The 16659-nt window shown below is 38.5% G+C and overlaps 2 protein-coding genes across 2 annotated transcripts in view; both read left to right on the top strand.

The window, feature by feature from the left end:
- LOC108416016 overlaps nt 1-16659 on the top strand; it is an 89469-nt gene that overhangs the window by 11973 nt on the left and 60837 nt on the right. Inside the window, exon 2 of the mRNA XM_037543597.1 lies at nt 6529-6630. The gene's annotated coding sequence lies outside the window, so the exon portion shown is untranslated. The remainder of the gene's footprint in view (nt 1-6528; nt 6631-16659) is intronic.
- LOC119261549 (stonustoxin subunit alpha-like) overlaps nt 10928-16659 on the top strand; it is a 14815-nt gene continuing 9083 nt past the window's right edge. Inside the window, exons 1-2 of the mRNA XM_037543760.1 lie at nt 10928-10936; nt 12605-12675. Coding sequence (XP_037399657.1) covers nt 10928-10936; nt 12605-12675 — 80 coding nt within the window. The remainder of the gene's footprint in view (nt 10937-12604; nt 12676-16659) is intronic.

The raw sequence follows: 16659 nt of genomic DNA, 5'->3' as shown, positions 1-16659 counted from the left end.
ACTTCGTAAGAAATGCCCTTTTTTATTAAATCTTTTTTGAAGTATGACAGGAAAGTTTTCAGCACATTCTTGTGTCCTGTGTTGTACACAGACTGGCCCATCACGTGGCGACGCACACGTAAGTCCACATTTAAAAAAAATAAAAATAAAAAATAAGAATGTATGTGTGGCGGGTATGGCATGTTCTGGCCTATATATTTCTATACATGTACTCCCATCATCATCAAGCAGAGACAGGAGGCTGCTAAGTGTTTGAATGCAGTGACTCTTGGCCCTATACATCTGCAAGAATCTTTCCAAATACTGATCCAGCCCAGAAGCAAACGTGTCCCACAGGTCAGTGGAAGTAAGTCGAGCAAATTCTGCTTCAATCTACAAAAAATAAAGCCAAAAACAAACAAATTTTTAATTGTTACCTAAGTAATTACAGTTCATGTAACTGCGATGATTTAGCAATTATTCCATATGCAGCTTCATCAATTTACACTGAAAACCTGCTTAAAACCTTGATAGAATCTGCAGAGAAATCAAGCAAACGTAAACAAACGTTATCTACATAGCATAGACGTACCTGTTTATCTGTGAACAAAGCTGGCCACTTGGCCTTCACTTCTGCCACAAGTGGTTGTTGTTCAACTATTTCTTTTTGTCGCAGAGAGAATGTGCTGGCCATCATGTCAGTAACTTTCTTCCAATCGACCCTCTTCTTCTTCATCTCTGCAACAATGGCTGCCCTCTCCTCTTCCAGCACATTCTGGGTTTTGCCTTCAGGAATATCTGGAAGAAAGCTGACTTCAGCCTTTTTAGCTTTCTTAAGCTTCTGTTTTGGTCCTGAATTTCGGCAATTCACTTTCAGCTCCGAGCATCCAGACACACGAAGCTTGTTGCGGTAATTTCCCATTTTAAATTTTAAACTGAATTTCCAGCAGTACCACCCCTTCACAGATCCAGGCTCTCTCAGGCAAGGATGTTTCTTAACAAGACTCTGTGCAACAAGATCATACTGCTCTCAAGATGGGTATGCTGAGTATTTGTACATTTCTTCAGCCAAGGGCGGCACGGTGGCGTGGTGGGTAGCGCTGTCGCCTCACAGCAAGGAGGGCCTGGGTTCGATTCCCCAGCCAGGCGACCGGGGTCCTCTCTGTGTGGAGTTTGCATGTTCTGCGTGGGTTTCCTCCGGGTTCTCCGGTTTCCTCCCACAGTCCAAAGACATGTAGTCAGGCCAATTGTGTAAAATGATCAAATTGTAAGTCGCTCTAGATAAGAGTGTCAGCCAAATGCTGTAAATGTAATGTAATTTGTCAAGTATCTCAGATTTGGTGTCTTTACTTATATTAAGAAGGGTTCCATTCTCTTGAAAGGCTTCATTACCGCATTTAAGCTTCAATTCCACATCATATGAGAATTTTGGAATCACAAAAGGGTCAAGCCATAGTCGACGGCATGTAGGAGTGTCCTCCAAGGAAGATGATGAGAGTGATGAAAGACTTGCTGTGTCCAACGTTGAGTCAGTCCGAGGGGACTCAGGGGTTTGCTTGAGGATTACCTTCAAAGTGGCCTTCTCTTTTGGAAGTTCAGACAAGCTTGTCAAGTTGCAGAACTCATTGCCAAAGTCTGGATCTTGAAATTGAACTACAAAGTCACCATGCAAACGAAGCTTGCATTTCAAAAAAGAGTGAAAGGAATCAAGAGTCTCTGGCTCACTGTCAGTTTGTATCTTCCTAATATCATCCTTGCTTAGAATGAATCTTAGCAACATTTTGTACACTGGAATCTGTGAGAGAGGGAGGGGGAGACAAAGGGAGAGAAAAAAATTACCCCCACATTATTGCCTTATCACAATGTTATGTTTCTTGTTCACCAGCTCCATGTTAAAAATATCACATTCTACAATGGTGCAGCAGTTACGTTACAGTGCCTCAGAGCATTTAAAGTAGAAAAGTGGTAAAGTAGAATTCAAATAAAGTGGATGTTTCACTAATGCACTGTGACAGAAGACAGAGAGATGGCAAGCCAGTTTAGTGATAAACCATCAACTTAAACCACACTGAGCTTAAAATGAACACATACAACACAGTCCAGTCAGATTATTATGACCACCTCCTTGTTTCTACACTCCCTGTGCATCTTATCTTCAGATCATATAGGACACTTTGTAGCCCTATAATTATAGACTGTAGTTCTGTATCTATTTCTGTATGTACTTTATCCTCCTTTCACCCTGTTCTTCAAATTGTCAGGACCCCACAGAGCAGCTATTGTTTGGGAGGTGGGTCATTATTCTCAGCACTAGAAAGACACTGGCATTGTGGTGGTATGTGTTGTGCTGGCAGGAGCAGATCACACATTCAGCATTGCTGCTGGAGTTTTTAAACACTGTGCCCACTCCTACCTATAGCTGCTCGACATGGATGGAAAGGGCAAAAAAAACCCTCTTCTTCATCAGTGCCAACAGGATGTACTCTAGGGTCCTGACCACGGAAGAACATGGTTAAAGGAGGATAATGAAGTATGCAGACAAACCGAAAGACAGTCTCTAATTATATAGCGTCCTGTATGCATAGTAAAGGTGCTAAGATGGACAGTGAGTGTAGAAACAAGGATGTCATAACGTTCTGACTGGACAAAACAAAAACTCTCTTTGATTGAAGTTCGTAAAATTTACCTCAATGCAGCAGAAATGCTTTTGGAGAGATCAGAAGTCTGCCTTTCACCATATATGCGGACAGGGGGAAGTAATCATTGAGCTCCTCTGGCTGGACTACAAGCAGCTTTGCAGAGTGGTTCCTGCAGACTTCATAGCATCTCAGGTGTTCCAGGTACCAAGCTGTATAAAGTTCCACAACAAAACAGGGATTGTTTTCCACAATTAGCACATTAATCATTTTTCCAAAACCAGGAAGTCCACTTGTGCTTCCAGTGGATAAAAACATTCCTTGAGTGTATTTTGTCCCATGGATGAAGGCAGTTGTGGCAAGAGATACAGAAGTCAAACTTCCAAATTTCTTTCTGATAACATCTTTCAGAAAAAGGTCCAAAATCTCAAAAGAAACGGTTGAAATTTTTCCATCTTCCACTGTTGGTTTGAACAGGTTAGGTATGTCCATGTGATATGCTAACATGAGCTGGTGCCTTGAAGCTAAAGTCACCAAAATGTTTTTGAAATTATTAACATCCCGGACAACTTTCTTAAAGAAGCTGTGCTTGGCCTCAAATCGTATTGTCCAGAAGTCAAGCAGAGGACCAAAACAGCGAATCAAATAGGGATAGTGTTCAAGATAATGGTGCTTTGGTTTCAGCTTAAACGCAGGAAAAGCTTCCTGCACAAGCTGCCGATGTTCAAAGATTTTGGCCTCAAGGTAGAACAGTTTTTCCTCAGTAAATGTAGATGAAGCTAATATTTCCACAATATCTTTAAGATCTGAAATGACACCCCAAGCTTTGTCGTTCTCTGGTACTTTATCCCCAATTAGCAAAGGCAGCAGCCTCAAAAGCGTCCAATTTTCGTGGCCGTTCCCACCAATTGTCCCTTTTAACGTGAATGCCTTTGGAATTGCTTGTGGTTTTTGTTTTGTCTGAGAACTTGTATGGAAAATGCTTAATGGCAGTATTCAGTTCCTCTAAAGTAAAATACTTGTTGGCAATCAATGTCTTTAAACACAAACACAGCTCCACAGGCACTATTCCCTCCAGCAAATCGTGTAACAAGTCAGGTGGAAAGCCCGTTATGCAGTGAAAATAGTTTAGTTTATTTAAAACACAGTCACCCTTAACTCCATCAACAACTATGCTGTCGTGCTCTTTAAGGCTCTTAACAGCTTCATTGTGCGATATTTTGGTTCTTAGTGGGAAGCATCCAGTTCTTACTGATGTACTCTGAATATCACTGTGACTGGCTAAGCAGAATCGGCAAAATTTATCAACAGAGAATGACTCCTGAAAGCCAGCAAATGAATGTGCTCCTAAATTATCTGAGGACACATACAGGACTGTGCCTTTGACAAAAGTACCTAGCCTATCAATGTAAAATCCTTCATTTTCAAGTATACAAAGCTCTTTAAGTAGTGGTTCAACTATTTGTGCATACCCAAATGTTTTCACATCATTACTATTGCTCAGCAAGGCTAGGTATATACTAGACAGGGCAGATCTGTATTTGGCAGGCAAATTTGCAATTACCCAATAAATAGCAGTTATTTTATGTTTCTTCCTTGAAGTTCCCAAAGGGTTGCAGATTTCAAATTCATCTATATACAATCCTAAAGAAATTGACAATTGTTCTTGGGAAAGAATTGGATTCTCTTTAAAATATAGCCCATCATAAAAAGATCTGTACTGACCCGGCAGCGATGGTACATTTGTTTCTTCTATAACATTGTCAATTACATCACACTTGTTCAGCAGAGCTGGCAACACACATGAAATTGGAACATAAACAAATGTTTTGTTTAGTAAAGGATCTAACACATACTCAGTTGGCTCAATTACATTGAACCTTTCCTTGTAAAACAACTGTCTTTTTTATTCAGTTCCAAGTGGTCCACTCTGTGACAGACAACTAAAAGGATTGGTTTCCTGTAAGGTTTCTTTCAACAACTTTAGTGTGACTTCATCTATATTACAACTGAGCTCTGTAAAAATGTTTTCTGCAGTTTTTTTTGACAGTTCACCTGCTAAAATTCCAATTTCATGAAGTTCATTGATTATTTCCTGGGTAGCTGATTTTGATATGTGCAAGACGGCTTGCATTCGTAGAAGCAAAGATGCAAGTCTATTCCTAATTTTGTCAGCAATGCCATCACGCTCTTCATTATCATCATCATCAGACTGAAAATCAAAACAATCACCATCAGCTGTCTCAGTGTTATTAGAGGAATGCCCACCAGTATCTAATAGGGGATCAGAGTTTTCACTCAGTGGTGGGCCATAAAGAAGCTCTGCTTTAACATTTTCTAAAAAAGCCAAAGCATGATATCGACTTCTGTGAGAGGTAAAACTGGAATAAACATTTGACTTAAAAGTACAACCATTAAATGGGCAGGTGACAGTTTCCTTATTTCTTAAATGAGTGTTAAGATGACAAAAGTATTGCTTAAGAGTTGCAGGTTGATTAAATGCACATAGCAGACATTTAACTCTGAAATTCAAAAACGTTTTCACCAGAGCTAAATCCATGTTGTTTCACGTGTATTTCAAGAGCCTTGTGTGACTTAAAAGAGCACACACAGTCACTGTAAATACAAGGAACCGGTACTCGTCCTCCGTAATGACAGTGGCTCGATCTATAATGTCCAAGTATTTTTTGACGGTTGTTTGTGACGTAAGTGCAAAGCTTACATTTCCACCTCATGCATTAACAGCACGCACAGCATCAGTTCACAACCTGAAAGATAAAATAACAGAATATTAGCAATTAGCGTTGCAACAGTATGAGATTTTAAGGTGTAATAGCCATCTAAGAAAAGTATTATATAGAAAGAGGGGAAAAACAGTACCGCCTACATTTAGCTAGGCTAGCTTTTCTAAAACGGCGGCATGTGTTGAAATGGCTGGTCTATGGTAGAGCTGCGGCTAGTTCTCTGGCTCTGCATTTCTTTGCAGCCTGCTGCGCGAAATTCGAGAACATTCATCAACTAGCTAAACACAGTGTCGAACACACCAGGAGCGGCTTTAGTTATAGTCGGCGAAGCAACACGAAAAAAAGTCAGTGGTCGCCCACCTTAACAATTGTGCTGAAGCTCTGTATTTCACCGGGCTAAAACTGTTGCACGCCTGAGTTCAATTCGAAACGTTCCTAAATCTGGCGCCAGAAAGGAATCACCATTTAAAGTGGAACGGCTAAACGAGTTTTCAGCTGTAACTTACTTTAACGCTAGGTTAATCATACACCATCTTAAAATACACATACCCTAGGTTGGTTAACCTAACGCAATTTGTCTAAATATTTCATAGATACTTTTATCTGGTGTTATGCTTCTCAAATAGGAGTGTGCCATCGTCAAACAGCCTAGCTATGTAGCTAGCTAGCTAAGAGCTAACCTGGTTATTAGCAGCTAACTAGCTAACTACCGAAGGCCAGAACACAATTACTTTAGCTGCAGCTAGCCAGCTATGTGCTTTAAATATTGCCAGCCACCTTAGGAGAGCTATGAGAACATTCGACCATGTCAAAAAGATAATAAAAGTATGAAGAGATTAAGAAACTTACCCCAATAGGCAAAACGCCCGCCACATCTGAGGCCTGCCTGTCGGCAGAAAGAAATGGCGGACCTCAACGGCGCCCTCTGTAGTAAAGACACGCCCCTGCGCTATTGAACGTTAAAAAAAAAGTCGTTATGGCACGTAAATCGCTTTTTAAAAGCTTTTTATTTGTTAAGAAACTATAAACTTGAAATAATAATTTATATAAACAAATTACGCAATTTTTAGTCATATTGACAATACATTTTTAGTTCAGATAACTAAAGTGCAAGACCATTTTTTACAGTGTAAGCGTGACATCACAAAATGGTTTCTCCTGGTTTTTAGGTCTGAGTTTAGAGGAACATCAGCTCAGAGGGAAAAAGCTCTCCCACCATAAAAGTCCAGGCCGAGAGCCGAAGCACCACAGGAGGCTCGGAGCTTTGAAAGGTACAGAGGTTTTATAATCCACTGTGTTTGGAGCTGAAATAGTCCAGAATAAAGAGCAGCTGCAGTGGGTTTGATGATGTCTAGACTAAACAGTTACAGCAGAAAAGTAAAAAGAGCTTCTGAAGCTTTCAGACGTTTATATTCCCGACATAATAAGAGCCAAATGAACTAATAGAAGCTCTAATTACTCCCAGTCTACTGACACTGTGTTCCGGTTTGGGACGCAGCCAAAATATTTGTTACCTTTTATGGTTCTGGGTCTCACTGTAACTCATTAAATAAGACTGAATAACGGCTGATTTTCTCAAGATCTTCACTTAGAAATGATGGCTAATGACTAAACAGGGCTCTAGATAAAAAGTAGCTTACGGAGCCGCTTCACAGAAAAAAATCAGACCAGCTCTGTGATTTAAAGAGGAACTCCACCCATTTTTCATAGTTTCTGCATAATTAAATGGTTACCATGCCAACAACATCACAGAGCGGTTTGGTATGAAACGCCTGATTCTAGAGAGACTTACAGAGTCAGAACTGTTCACAGTGATGATGATAGGAACCAGACGAAAGCCTATCAGTTACGCTTTAAGATGAAAATGGATAAAGAAAATGCAGAAAAACAAAAAGTAATAAATACAGAACAACAGAAATAAATAGTTACCCATAAAAATAATAATAATCCATCAGTCGCCGCTGGCCAGTTAATTAATCTAATATAACTTATTTATTGATGAACTTTATTACTCAGATTAATCATTGTGGTCCAGCCTGGAGCCTGAACTAAAGACCCAGTTATTACTGTAATAGTTTAGATTTTCTGCTCTGAAACTCGTTTGTTTTCAGCTGCTGGTTTGAGCTGAACGTCTGTGTGATTCTGTAAAATTCCTCTTTAATTTCACTGAGAGGTTCCTGTTGGACTGGGAACCGTCAGGTTTGGTCTAGTGGTGAGTTCGTCCTCTTAGCTCTGCACCTCAAACATGACCATGATGTTACTGTAAAAGAAGCCACGATGTGAGCAGAGGAACGAGGAGCTTACTGTAAAAAGACTTTTTAACTGGTTTTAAGTAATTTTATTGGATGAAATTCTCACTTTATTGTCAGATTATTTTCCTTGTTGTGAGAAATCTGTTTGAAACCAGCAGAACGATCTGCCGGTACAGTGAGATCATTTTACTTCATTAAATTAGTAGATAATTTCTAGAAATGAGCTAGAATCTTATAATGAGCACCATCTCAAAATGGGAAGTGGTAGATATATTGACTGGATTTAAGATCATTTCACTGAGAGGACCTTCTGTAGCAGAGCTCCTCTACACCACTGATCCATCCTGAGTAACACTGAGTTCAATCAGATTCGTTTAGTTTTACACTGTTTCACATTAGAGCAGCCAAACCTCCTGACCTCCCAGAGTGAAGTCCAGAGAACTGAAATCTGCAGCTTCTCTCCTTCTTTAACCACCACAGCTTCAAGTTACTTTCAGTTTCCTTTCAGTGTTTCTTCAGACACGACCCAGTGTCGCCATCTAGTGGTAACACAATGATAGACTTTCACGCTGTTGCACCCTTTTGTCCTCTCACTCTAACTAAACTTGAATATATTCTTTTGTGGAACTCTGAGGAGGTACACAGGTTTCAATGGAAAAGCAGAGCTCTCTCTCTCTCTCTCTCTCTCTCTGTCTGTCTCTCTCTGTCTCTCTCTCTCTCTCTCTCTCTCTCTCTCTCTCTGTCTCTCTCTCTCTCTCGTCTCTCGTTCTCTCTCTCTTTTTTTACACACACACTCCTGAACACATATATGCACCTACATGTGTTTTACTATACAATAAGAGTATTGAGATATTTGTAGTATTGTTATCAGAAATAATGAATTTGTGCAGTCTGATCAGATCAGGCCAGTCAGCTTCAACAATGACAGCTTGAGAGAATCACTGTTCAGAGTTTATGAAGAACCTGTATTAGACTAGATTTCTGTATCACAGCTGTTCATGACCGTTTATCTCCAACACAGCAGCTAAACTAGGCTGTATAAACAGGTAAACTGTGGGTGACACCTGTTAACTAAAGTGTCTGACAGACACTGTAATAAAATGTACACAACAGATTTCAGGTTAATAAACAGAATCATCATAAAAGAAAGAAGAAACCCATAAACACGGTACCTGTTTATCTCGGATCAGCTAGCTCAGCTAACGCTGCCTCAGGCTGGAGTCCAGCTGTGAGAGCGGATCTCAGCAGGTTTCGTGTTTGGCCGCTGATAATAACGCTGTTTTCTTTAGTTCATGTTAAATGAACACAGATGACCGTTTGGACGCGGTCTGTTCCTCCTGTGTGCTGGTTCAGTTCTCCTCTGTCCTTCTACACTAAACTGGACATCTCTGTAGTGTTTTTCCTGCCAGAGCTGCTGTTTTAAGGTTGGTGAATCTTTTAAATTTAACCGCGTGTCGTTCGTATTGGTGTTTGAACTGATACGGTTATAATTTATTTTTACTCTGTAAAGTTAAAAATGAAAGTAGTGAAGTAAAAGCATCTCATTAAAAATGAACTCAAGTAACAGTAAAAGTACTGTGATTTAATTCTACTCAGAGAAGTACAGTTACAGGGAAAACTCTACTCAATTACAGCAACAAGAGTAAATGTAATTCATTACTTACACCTCTGGAATTTTCCATCCATACCTAAACAGAAACGTATATAAAGTTTAGTACATGAATAAATCCAGTATCATAGACGCTTGTGTGACAAATGCAGTGTAGCTGATGTTGATCCATGAAAACTCTGCTGGCCCAGTCTTGTTAAGATCTGATATCAGAGACACTCTAATGTGACTGAATGTGCTCCAACTGGTTTTCTCTTTCTGAGGAAAAGGAAGTTCCAGCTAGTTTATGATTCAGTCTGAACTCCAGTAGAGGAGCTGAGTGTGTGATATAATAAGCTGGTGGACTGTGAGAACCTACAGATGGTATTATCATATATGAGCTGGTGAGTGTCTCTGCTGTAGGACTGGAGATCCTGATAAAGATGGAGCTGAACTTTTCTAACTGAAGACTCTGAAAGACTGAACTCTGACCTCAGAAGCAGGTGACTCTGCTTTCGGCTTTAGTGGGTATTTTTACTGATTTACTGCTTGTTTTTGACTTTCGGTGTGAAACAGACTCTCAGACTGAACTGAGGTTAGAGAGAGGAAGTTTTCAGTTCAGTGAGTTGTGGTTATTTGCTGAAATGTCTACATAGGAAAATGAACAATTCTGCTGTTTCCAGTTCTGATTATTACTTTCTGTTGTGTTGTTTATGTAATGATTCACGGTGTGTTTCTTTGCACTGTGTACATTTTCCTTTAGCCTACAGATCTGTGTTCTATATATATTTATCATTTTATGACTGTCTGTGTACAATACAGTTAAAGCCTCGCAGCACTGACTGGTGTTGGAGGCAGCAACAAAATCTTCTTTAAATTCTGATAATCAGTGTTTACTGAAATTGTTTACAGAGGAAGAACAAAATCTACTTAACTCTGAATGGAAGTTAACAGAATAGCATTTCCAAGTAATTCTGCAGCTTTTCTGTTCACCAATTCATTATGAAATGTAACACATTCTGAGGTGCAGCTGGAAATTTCAACTTCTGTAAAAATGTTAAAAAACAACAAAAATGTACAAGAGCTACAAGGTTTTGTTCTGAAAGGGATGATATGCAGGTGCAGCTTAAAGCATGGGCTGAAGCCCAGGGCCCTGAGTAATTCAGATCCTCTAATTTTTCTTTGGTGTGTTCCCTTCCACTACCTGAGCCTGCCCAGACTGATCTTAGTTCTTGGGAAATTTGATTCATTTTCTGTGTGAGCTGTCTGTATTAAGCCCAATCAAATCATACACTCTCTACCAAGCTCCGCCTTCTTTTCTAAGCCCTGCATTCAGTGCACAGCAACTTTTGCTATCCACCATTGTCTCAAACCTTCAGTTTGTTTAGCATGTCAGTGTTTGAATTTGAAGCTCCAGTCTGGTAAACTGGGAATGTTAAACTGGGGATCCTTATGATTTGTTCTTGTCCAAACCTGAAAACCTCGTTTTCTGTGAATTTTGTAATTATAGTGCTATATTACTACAAAGGCTAGCATAGGCTTTGTAAAAATGTGAAAGCAAACATCTGATGTCATGTCAGTGCATTAAGGTAAGACATGAATGGGTCATTAATATTTTTATTCCTGCTGTGGCAGTATGCTTTAGCCTAAAATGATGAAGTTTAGGTTTTAAAGGTTGTGTTGTTTTGTCTGATTTTATCTCAGTAATGTCATCTTCATTGGGCAGACATGGCTGTGGTAAGCGGATACATGCTTTATAGTGAAGTGTGCTGCAGTGCTGGTTGTGTTTATGTGAATCCTGTATTCCGGTTAATTGCTGTTGTTTTGTATTAAGATAGAGTAGAAGTGTTGGATTAGGTAGGGTGACGACTGTATGGCTGGAATAGGCTAGGAATGCAACATAAACAAATTTGGAAACTGCATGTACTAAGTTGGCCTACCCACTTTTTCACAGGCCTACCAATTTATGTCTGCCTAAGGCACTGGATCAAACAATAGGCTACAGCATGTCATAGAACTCAGTTGTTTTGTTCTAAAAGACAGATTTAACACTTCACATCTTACTGTACGCTCTATGGTTTTAACAACACAAGTGTTTTAAACATCAATTTAGAATAATTTAGTTAATCATGGTATCAGCTAGCAAACCCTTCTCAAATTAGCTGTTTTTGAGCCAAAAGTGCGTGATGTGGACCTGGCTTCCTGTTTAGTTTCTTATTCAGCGTTTTCAGTCCACCTTAAAAATTTTATATTTTTTTTTATAAATATATGCCTATTTTGAATTTGATGCCAGCAAACACATTCCAAAAAAGTTTGGACAGGGCAACAAAAGGCTGGTAAAGTTGTGTAATGCTTTGATTAATTGACAACTGTGGCACTAGATTAAAAACGGGTATATGATTCTCTGGAAATAACTGCATGGGCTCAGAGACACTTCTGACAACCAATGTTTATGAACACAATTAATTGCTGCATCCATAAATACAGTTTAAAACTCCAAACGCAAGCAAAGAAACCAAATATAAACAGGGTCAAGAAATGCTGCCACCTTCTCTGGACCCAAACTCATTTAAAACGAAATGAGGTGAAATCGAAAAGTGTCCTGTGGTCCAACGAATCATTTGAAATTCTTTGGAAATCATGGACACTGTGTCCTCTGGGCTGAAGACCACTCGGCTGAGTATAGTCATCACATTAATCCTGACTGCCTTTTCAAACTACTGACCAGAAAACATTGTTGAGCACATTAAAGCCCCACTCTGAGATCAGTGCAGCAGTCAGGCTGGCTTTCAGTAGTGCTACAGCAGATTTTTAGAGCTTTCAGTTAATAATGTAAACCATTTGCACCGTGTGAAACTGAAAATAATGTATCACTGCTTTCATAGTTTTTATAAGAAGTTTTAAGTGTGGCTTTTGCAGAATCTCTAGTTGTAACTTACTCTTAATAAGCTGTCTCTCTCTCTCTCTCTGTCTCTCTCTCTCTCTCTGTGTCTTTCTCTCTCTCTCCATCTCTCTCTCTCTGTGTCTTTCTCTCTCTCTCTCTCTCTCTCTCTCTCTGTCTCTCTCTCTCTCTCTCTCTCTCTCTGTCTCTCTCTCTCTGTTTCTCTCTCTCTCTCTCTCTCTCTCTGTCTCTCTCTCTCTTCTCTCTCTCTCTCTCTGTCTCTCTCTCTCTGTTTCTCTCTCTCTCTCTCTCTCTCTCTCTCTCTCTCTCTCTCCCCATCTCTCTCTCTCTCTCTGTCTCTCTCTCTCTCTCTCTCAGTATTCCTGTGTTCAGCCACTCCTGTGTGTGGAATGTGATTTGGTGTTGTGTGGAATCTGGAAGTAATTCATGTTTTTCTAATGAAAAACTGATTCAGACACTCATTGAGTTGTGAACCTGAACTGAAACCGTTTCTCTGTGAACAGAAACACAGTAACTCCCTGAAGTTCTCCTGCAGTAACTCTGTCTCTGAGCTTCATGCTGTGTTTCTCTTCATGTATGAGTGGAACATTAGAACCTGTTTAATCTGACTGAACATGGATGATGTGGTCACTAAATCAGACCATTAGAACAGCAGCACTGCTGTCTGTCTGGATTTCTGGGTCACATTCAGACCGTCTGTTCAGTGTTTACTGACTTCTCACACATAAAGCCAAAGCACTGAGTGTTTCTACATCAGAATAAAGTTCTGTGTTCAAGTTGATTTGATTTGACCTCAGATACACTTTTAATATAGTGAGAGTGAAATGTGCTCCAACTGGTTTTCTCTCTCTAAAGAAAAGGGAGGTGTCAGATTATCATTCAGTCTGGACTGGGATTGAGTGTGTGCGCAGGAGTGTGTTCAGGTGTGTGTACAGGAGTGTGTTTAGGTGTGTGTACAGGAGTGTGTGTGCAGGAATATGTACAGGTGTGTGTTCAGGAGTGTGTTATAATAAGATGGTGGACTGTGAGAAACTACAGATGGTATTATCATATATGAGCTGATGAGTGTCTCTGCTGTAGGACTGGAGATCCTGATAAAGACGGAGCTGAACTTTTCTAACTGAAGGCTCTGAAATACTCTGAACTCTGACCTCAGAAGCAGGTGACTCTGCTCTCAGCTTTAGTTCTGCTTGTGAATATGGTTTCAGTGTGGAGTACTGAAGGTAAAGTGGAGACACGTGGTCCTCACACCTGGTTTATTTAAGTCCTCGTCAGAGTTTGAGTTTCTGTGATATTGTTCTGTTTTCATTTGGTTAGTTTCACTTTACAAAAGATAAAGTCCACCAGTTTTATACACAGGCAGTGTTTCCCCGAGATTATTTCAGGGGCTGGGTGCTTGACCCTTCACTGCTAACACTGTAGTCGGTGTATGTGGGGTCAGCAAACATGTGGAGGCCAGTTGTAGCATCATCATGAGGAGTTATTCTTTAATAATGCTCTTTATACATTTCTACATTAATTACACAAGAAGTGTGATTGTAGGAGTTATTTATATTCAGTTAATTCATATATGAAGAGTTCATGTATGATTGCTGAATGCTTTAGAGTTCATAATGAGTTAAATAGTAATGTCCATACTTTTTTCTGTAGAAATGTGTAAGTCTAGTGTTAATAGTTTGCTGAGAGACTAAAGTACTTTTACGTTGTTCAGCCTTTTTTTGTAACACTACAAAATGCTATGTGGATCAGGTCTATAAGAAAATGCCAAACAGATATTATTATAAGGTTATCTCATCAATTCTAAGACTTTGTGAAAAATGCTTTAGGAAGTTATGTATGCAAATATCCAGGCAGGGGGAGCTCTTGCTGGTTTATTCATCAGAAAACAGCAAAGGTGAAACATCATGTTGAAGTTTAATTTCTTATATTGTTCTATTTCAGCAGTACAACACAGATTTCAATAAAATATATAAACCCCAAACTAAAATCTCGGATTATAGAAAATAAAACTTTCTTGATGAAGCTATACGATTAAAGCCTGCGGTGAGTAGATGCTAAAGGACTACTCTGCTCCAGCTTTAAAAGCAGCTTTAAATAAATTAAAGGTATTTCTGGAGCTCCATAGTTACTTATCATGTGATTATCATGATAACTGTTATAATTAATGATGATAATTAAAATGGTAGTTTCCTTAAATACGTTTACACTCTTTAAAAATGCATTTGAATACTGAAATGATCAGAAAGAACACCAAGTCTAGAAAGATGGTAAAATTCAAATGAAAGGTAAACAGCGCCTCTCCTATAGGAGATTATATCTTCTCACCTACTGAACTCATTCTACGGCAAAATTATGTTGAAGATGCTTTAGTACTGATTTGGTTTACAGGTTTACTCCAACTGACTGAAGCCTCACTGACATGTTTTTAGAATAAAGGACTAAAAAAAATCTGAGCAGGTAAACCTGTGTATGAAGTTAAATTTCTCATCCGCTCAAAATTACATTTTGAATTCAGCCATTCCTGCTAACTGAGGTACGTTTAGAGGATAAAGTCTGCAGGCAGTAGGCAAGTGAAAGCAAGTGACTGGAGAATGAAAACTACTAAAAACATTTTATCTTTTATTTCAGCTCTGCCTTTATCTTCCTTTATCTGTCCAAACTGTGAAACACATGCCGTACATGGTATTGGGAGGAAGGGTGGGGTTTAGAAATGTGGCAGAAAGGGGGAGTTTACAATTTGCATACTAAGCATTTTCACAGATCTTGGCATTCTTCAGGAAATTACTCAACCATAAATATGTTGTTTGAGTAACTGAGTTTTTTAACCTCAGTCACAAGCTGAGGATATTTCTGAGCTGGCTCAGGTATGTCATTGGAAATTATCTGGACAATATAAAACTAAAGCAAATCATATTACATGAGAAAAATGTTTTTTCAAACATTTTCCTGGTATCAAATTTAAAGTGGGCATATATATTTATATACACTGTTATGTTGTGTGTTATGTTCAATAAATATTTAAGATTTAAGCGATTTGCACACAATTGCATTTTTTTTATCTACATTTTGCACAGCTTCCCAAAATGAGGTGTTAAGTTACATTTCAAACACAGGCAACTTTAAAGAATTCTTCAGTCCATCAGATCAAACGATGATCTGAATATTACAGCAAGACTGTTTTTCATTTTAGTGTGTGATGCTATGATGTTTCCTCACATAAAGCAGTTTCTGTTTTGACCGTGTGCAGCATGCTCATGAAGAATTTCACATAAATCCTACACCTGAGCTCACACCTCACCACCCCTAGACTGATCACATTAATATTCAGGACACTAAAAAACAAACAACATGAAAAAGAAATCTGAGCACAACAGAATTATTGTAATAATCCTGTATTAGATTAGATATTCCTTATATGGCTGTAAACCTCCAAATCTGTATTTTATACACATCAACAGGCATGGTCTTGACACCTGTTAACTAGCTAGCTAATAAGCACTTGCAATAAAACATATACCAACAGCTTTGAAGTTCAATAAATAGTATATTTTTCTATAACAAAGCAAGAACAGGAGGTAGAAGGACACCGTACCTGTTCAGCAAGGATTAGTTAGTGGGGTAAGTGCAGTGATGAGAGTAAACGAAAGACATTATTTTTCCCTAAATGTTTGATAAGAACCGAGAGGTAGCAGTGTACCATACTGTACCCAAGAGTCCTGTCCCTGGTTTATTCATAACACTTTATCGAACACATTACAAAACCTTAAAATAAAATGTTATGAATTACATCAAAACTGCTGTATGACAATCTAATGAGTATACTTTGACAAAGATGTTTCCTTTGAGACAGTCAATAAAATAATGTTAATCATATCATCTTTACCAAAGCTCATACTGCACTGTCAGAATAATGGAAAGTATACAGAAAACTACTGTTAATTGTCCTCAGTTGTGTTGAACCTGAAGCTGTAACAGCTAAATCAGCATCTTACCTTATTAAATGGCTGAGAGAATATATTTATTTATATGTATATTATATATTATATTTAATATATAATTATTCCTACATATTCCTCCAGTGTAATGCACATCACATACCCATAATCCCATTTTGAAGTGCTGCATGTTGCATGTAATGTATAGGCATGTGAAAATGCCATGAACTTGCACTATATTCATGAAACACGAATGTCTTCTAGGTGTAATTAATTCAACAATAATTATTGAGGTATGGATATCTTTTAAATATCATGCACATAGAATTGTGTTCGTTTCCTCAAAAACAGGATTATATACATACACATATGTGTGTGTATATATATATATATATATATATATATATATATTAATGTATGTATTAAACATCAGAGGATATGTTTTTATTATGTTTTTAATGTATACTTGCTACTCATTAATGAATGTATTTAATGAATATCTCAAGCTGATTATGTAATTATAATGAAGCATTACTGTTCTGTTCCTGAATAGACCATGAAGGCTTCATGTACATGTACTTACTGTTTGTTAAGTGTCTAAATTAGGATAACTGCTAAATTCT

The sequence above is a fragment of the Pygocentrus nattereri genome, chromosome 12 (assembly GCF_015220715.1).
Source record: "Pygocentrus nattereri isolate fPygNat1 chromosome 12, fPygNat1.pri, whole genome shotgun sequence".
NCBI lineage: Eukaryota > Metazoa > Chordata > Actinopteri > Characiformes > Serrasalmidae > Pygocentrus > Pygocentrus nattereri.
The sequence above is the reverse complement of the archived record's forward strand: the minus strand, read 5'-3'. Positions and strand labels throughout refer to the sequence as shown.